The 6,000-nt window shown below is 42.2% G+C and overlaps 1 protein-coding gene across 16 annotated transcripts in view; it reads left to right on the forward strand.

Annotated features, from left to right (window-relative positions):
* TEX14 (testis expressed 14, intercellular bridge forming factor) overlaps positions 1–5,041 on the forward strand; it is a 78,951-nt gene extending 73,910 nt beyond the window's left edge. For all 16 annotated transcript variants that reach the window (XM_036269279.1, XM_036269280.1, XM_036269277.1 and 13 more), the window contains 3 exons: positions 2,014–2,120; positions 4,093–4,153; positions 4,888–5,041. In XM_036269279.1, coding sequence (XP_036125172.1) covers positions 2,014–2,120; positions 4,093–4,153; positions 4,888–4,924 — 205 coding nt within the window. In that variant the 3' untranslated portion in view covers positions 4,925–5,041. The remainder of the gene's footprint in view (positions 1–2,013; positions 2,121–4,092; positions 4,154–4,887) is intronic.
* Positions 5,042–6,000: the final 959 nt, after the last annotated feature.

Raw genomic sequence — 6,000 nt, forward strand, 5'->3', positions numbered from 1 at the left:
CAGTTGGTTGCCTCCTGCACAATCCCGACCAGGGCTGGGGACCAAACCGCAACTGAGGTATGTGTACTTGACCAGAAGAATCAAACCAGAGACTCTTTGGTCTGAGGGCTGACACTGTAACCACTGAGCCAAACCGGCCAGTTTTATTTTTATATGCCCAGCATTTAGCATGCATTTTGAGACAGTGAGAATTCAAGACATTCTTGTTGAAGAAAGCATGGAGAGCAATCTTCATGAGGTCTCAGTTTGATGCAGTTGCTAGAAGGTCAATGAAAAATAAAAATAAAAAGGTTAGTGCAGCATTAATGATGAACAGACAGAAATGTATTGACCAGATCAAGATAATGTCTCATGCTGGTGTGACACAGTGTGGGGCTCCTTTCTGGGTGTCACATGTTAAAAGGGACATTCACAAACAGAAGAGAGAATGGCAATTGAATAGTCAGAGGTCTAGAAACCATGTCATATGAGAACAGCTGAAAGGAGCTGGGGAAGCTGGGCCTGAGGAGAGCAAATGGAGTGGAGAATTTGATAGCTGCCCTCAAATACCTGAAATATTGTAAAGTAAAGGGAATCATCTTACTCTCTTCTTCCCCAAAGGACAGAGCTAGTGACTAGAAACTGCAGAGTAAGGGATTTTTATTCAGTAAAACACAACTTTCTCATAGCCATAGCTACCTGGCAGAGAAAACAGCTGCCTTCTCACTTACTTTAACAATGGCTCCTCCCCCTCAACCACAGGCTGATGACTCTGGTCTGGGGCATTTGGATGGAGGTAGAAGATAACCTGAAGGCCTCCAGACTCCAGAGCCTATGATTCCATTAGTGATGAAAGATTAGGAGTAAGAAGTCCTTTTCACCCTACCAGCCTTTATTTTTCTCTCTTGCTTATATATTTGCTTTGAATATCCATCAAATTAAAATAGAAGAAAAGTCTCTGACGAGTTCCAGTTGGGTTCAGTCAGCATCTTGCAGCACCAACTGGGAGCCGAGTGCTGTGTTGAGGCTGGAGGTGCAGAGGGATAGGATGTCTATTCCCTTTAGAGTTTGGAGTTGAGTGGGAGAGATGGTTTCTGCTTACTAGTTTGACAAATGTAGACTTAAGTTGTTGGATACTTTAATTAGATATTTCACTTCAGAGAGAGTTTCAGTAAATGAAGGTGAGGTAATAAAGTAGTGCTTGTGCCCTGGCTGGTTTGGCTCAGCGGTTAGAGCATCGGCCCGCAGACCAGAGTCCCAGGTTTAGTTCCCGCTAAGGGCACGTATCTCGGTTGCAGTTTGTCCCCAGTCCCGGTTGGGGTTGTGTGGGTGGCAGCCAGTCGATGTGTTTCTCTCACATCGATGTTTCTCTCTCTCTCTTCCTCCCTTTCTCCCTCCTGCTCTATCTCAAGATAAATGCAAAAATGTCCTCGGGTGAGGATTTAAAAAATAAAAAAAGTGGTGCCAATCACAACATACATGAAATGCTTTTTTTTTTTGTATCCTCACCCGAGGACATTTTTCCATTTTTTGTTCAGGCAGAGTGGGAGGGAGAGAGAGGAACAGAGAGAAACATCGATGTGAAAGGAACACATCGAGTGGCTGCCACCCGCACGACTGACCAGAGCCGGGGACAAACTGCAACCGAGGTACGCGCCCTTAGCGGGAACCGAACCCGGGTCTCTCAGGACCGCAGTGAAATGCTTTTTTTCTTTGGGACATTATAGCTGTGATTGAGAGCAGAGTCTGAGACAGACTACCTGAGTTGGATCCCAGTTCTAAGACTTATGAGGCATGTAATTTAACTTCTTTGTGCCTCAGTTTCTGTATCACTTAATGGGGATGGTAGTGGTAACTACCTTATATAGTTGTGATGAGGATTGAGTTACTATGCATTATAGCACTTGAACCAGTGCCTGGCCCATAGGGAACACTGCATTAGTGCTGGCTATTACCATGTTTCCTTTGGAGCACAGTCCTGCTCCCCTGGCCCTTGTACATATGTTTTGATACGGAGAATCATTGTTATTGAAGGGAGACAAATACCAAGGATCAAGATGTTGGTGAAAAGGAGAAGAAAGAGAAAGAAGGCATGAAGCCAGAAAAAACATCAGAGAGCTTTTCAGGGACTTCTGAAGAAGGTATGTATGAGTGAATAGTCATTTATAGTGTAGCTTGGAGTCCTTGGGCTTTGATGAACATCCAAGTTATTTAGAAATGTTTTCTAGATACTATACATAATGCTCCTACACATTTTTCCTCTAGTTCAGCCCATGATTTCTGTTAATTGCCAATGTCTTCATCACAAAACAGTAACAACATCCAATTTCATTTCTAAAGCAAACCTTCAGCCAGTCTCATTATCCTTATCTTGTTCATTGCCTGGAAAGATGTTTTGCTTCTAACTGTCTAGTATCTTCAAAAGAGTTCTAAATTTAGCTCACACAGAGGCTGCAGAATCCAATAAGAAATCATAAATTGTGGAATTTAAATGGAGTCAACAAGTAATATGGAAGGTATAAATTAACCTTATTTGATAGAGCTCTAAGATGTCGTTCACAAATGATGCCCTCCTATATTTAAGTTCCTTCTACTCAGGAAGTTAGCGACATTAACTCTTTCAGATCATCAGGTATTCCTTTCATCCTTCTCCAGACCATTCTCATTCTCCTGCTTTCTTTGCCCCGCTTTGTGCCCCAGGATGCTGACCCTGCATCCCTAGGCTTCCTGGCCAGCTGGCTTCCTATTGGCCAGTGGGAGGCACCAGCATATCAGAGGGCAGGAGAGCAGTTGAGGTATTACTTCCCCTGCCTGCCTAATTCAGCACCTCATCTCTACCTAAAAGTGATGTCCCTTCAAAAAACACAGCCCATTCTTCCCAGTTCTAGCTCTCACTGGGTTCCAGCAACTGTCCTGTCCTACCTCCACCCTCCACTGCTGCTAGTCACTGGATGTCTTGCCATCCTTGTTTGCTTCCTTAACTCTGACTACACCTAAGTAATTACTTCATTAAAGGACCTGGGGTGCCCTGGCCGGTTTTGCTCAGTGGTTAGAGCATTGGCCTGCGGTCCAGAGATAGCCGGGTTCGGTTCCTGCTCAGGGCCCGTGCCTCGGTTGCAGTTTGTCCTCGGCCCTGGTTGGTCGTGCGGGTGGCAGCCACGCGATGTGTCCCTTTCACGTCGATGTTTCTCTCTCTCTCTCTTCCTCTCCCTCCCTCCCACTCTACCTGAACTAACTAACTAACTAACTAAATAAATAAATAAATAAAGGACCTGGGGTTGCATTCTGTTTCCTCCAAGACCCTGACTGGGACAGAGCCCAGAGTGTGTGAGCATTTGGCTAGTATTGAATTCACTGAGAATATAATGCAGTGGCTTTATGAATTAGCATCATGGTGTCCATAGCTATGACAAGGAACTGCAGAATGTTAGAAGGGGAAACCTGTTAACTATTTTTATTATTTATTTATTTATTTATTTTCTTATTGTTGAAAGTATTATAGAAGTTCCTCTTTTTTCCCCATTGATCCCCTCCTTCCTGCTTCCACTCCCCTCCTGCCTTGCCCAGTCTAATGTCCATGTAGATTGGTTTTACATATATTCATATAAGTTCTTTGATTTATCTCTTCCCACCCCTCCCACCCTCCATCCCTCTGAGGTTGGTCAGTCTGTTCCCTACTTTCATGATTCTGGATCTCTTTTGGTCGACAGCTTATTTTGCCATTAACTGATTTTAGAAAGATTCTAGGTAAGACAGTCCACCCTAAACTAGAGAGAGAGCACTAATGTGCCTTCCAACTACCGGTACCCTTTGGCCTAGAAAGTAATCAGGTTGCCCTGGCCGGTTTGGCTCAGCAGTTAGAGCATTGGCCCATGGACAAAAGGTTGTGGGTTCTATTCCCGGTCAAGGGCACATACCTGGGTTGCAGGTTTGATCCCCAGCTGGAGTCATGTGGGAGGCAGCCAATTGATGTGTGTCTCTCTCTCCCTCCCTCCTTCCCTTCCACTCTCTCTAAAAATCAGTGGAAAAATATCCTTGGTGAGGATTAACAAAAATATATGTAATAATTTAAAAAAAGAAAGTAATCAGGTTGTATTTTTCTTCCTCCTATATTTCGTGGAGAGGAACTGAAACCTTGTTTTTGGAAGCGACTGAGTTGGTCAGAACCATCCAGGTAATGAGATACCAGATGTTTGTAGGTCAAAGTTCACTATTTCTAGACAACATGGGCAAACTTTAAACTTTTATCAGCATCTTAATAAACATTAATGTCAAAGACTGGAGTTGAAAATTGCTCAATTTTTCGCCCTGGCCGGTTTGGCTCAGCGGTTAGAGCGTCGGCCTGCGGTCCCCAGAGACCCTGGTTCGGTTGCCGCTAAGGGCACGTATCTCAGTTGCAATTTGTCCCCGGCCCTGGTTGGGTTGTGCGGGTGGCAACTACTCGATGTGTCCCTTTCATGTCGATGTTTCTCTCTCTCTCTCCCTCCCACTCTATCTGAACAAAATATCAAAAAAAATGTCCTCGGGTGAGGATTAAAAAAAAAAAAATAAGAAAATTGCTCAATTTTTAAAATGTTAATGTTTATACTTAAAGCATAAGGTAAAACAAACACTAACTTCGGTTAATTAGTAGAGTTAGCATAAGACAGTTTTAGATAGAGGGAGTACAGATAAATTGCAGCATCTTCTGTATTCCCTCCATCTAGTTAAGCATATCTTCCTTGATTATAAAAATAAATGTTACTAACCAATGTTACTCCAGTAAATTTAATAAAAAGTTTTTGTAATGAAATCAAAATCCCTTTTCCTTGAATTCAGTTGAATAGTAAGAGGCTGTTATTTGTGTCTTTTAAAAATGTACATGCCAACTGAAACTCCCTTTTTGTTTTTCAAAAAACACACATACAGGATAATCGTGCTGGATCAGAGTGACTTGTCAGACTGACTGGAACCAGATGGACTCCTGACCTGAGTTTGAGCATCCTGCTTGTGAGCTCCCTTCTTCCTGGTCTGCTTCAGTCACCATCAGAGCAATGGTTTCATAACTCACACTTTGTTCAGCTGCCACAATAGACAAAGACTTGATCCTGTCTATTTGTAGTACATGTAACCATTTGTTTTTGTTTCTGTTTTTCAGAGCTTTGTTTTCAGTTTTTATTTCAGCACAGCAGTTGTAATCCTTTGTTTTCAGTTAGAGTTCTAAAAAGTGAAAGGTAGTGTTGATAGTAAAAATTTATCATTGTGCTCAGAATGGCTTTGGTTTTGTTGACATAGATTTTTTAAAACTTTTACTTCTGTTATATAATAAAATATTTACTTTTAAGGCTTTTAGTTGTTTAAGATGTGTTTATTCTAGTTATTGGGAGAGAAGCCACTACCCAAAGAGGCTTCAATTTCTGTTATAAACTAGTAGTAGATATATCATGATAAATGATGAGTTATGATATTGTAGCATTTTTTATTAGTATTCCTAAAGGCTACAAGTCCTACACAAACTCCCACTGATGTGGTTTGTAACCTTTAGTCTACAAGTCTGGACTCTTCTATCTGGCCAATGACTATGTAATAATGTGCAATGTTAATAATAATGTTGGTAGATAGTGTTTCTTGGTTATAGAGCACATATTTGTGCCAGGTAGTTTATATAACTGAATCTTTTTCCTGCAAATGGCAGCGCCCCTGTGTTTCTTTTTTTTTTTATCCTCACCTGAGGACTTTCTTTTTCTTTTTTTTTTTTTGCATTTATCTTCAGACAGAGCAGGAAGGAGGGAGGGAGGGAGGGAAAGAGAAACATTGATGTGAGAGAGACACATCAAGTGGCCGCTACTCACACGACCCCAACCAGGGCCAGGAACAAACTACAACCGAGGTACGTGCCCCTAGTGGGAACTGAACCCAGGACTCTCCAGTCTATGGGCTGACACTCTAACCAATGAGCCAAACCGGAGAGGGGCCCGGTTTGTGTTTCTTTACTATGTTTCTTTTCCCATTCAACAGCTCTTATTTCAAACTTTCATCCTT

The sequence above is a fragment of the Molossus molossus genome, unplaced genomic scaffold, assembly GCF_014108415.1.
Source record: "Molossus molossus isolate mMolMol1 unplaced genomic scaffold, mMolMol1.p scaffold_m16_p_19, whole genome shotgun sequence".
NCBI classification, from domain to species: domain Eukaryota; kingdom Metazoa; phylum Chordata; class Mammalia; order Chiroptera; family Molossidae; genus Molossus; species Molossus molossus.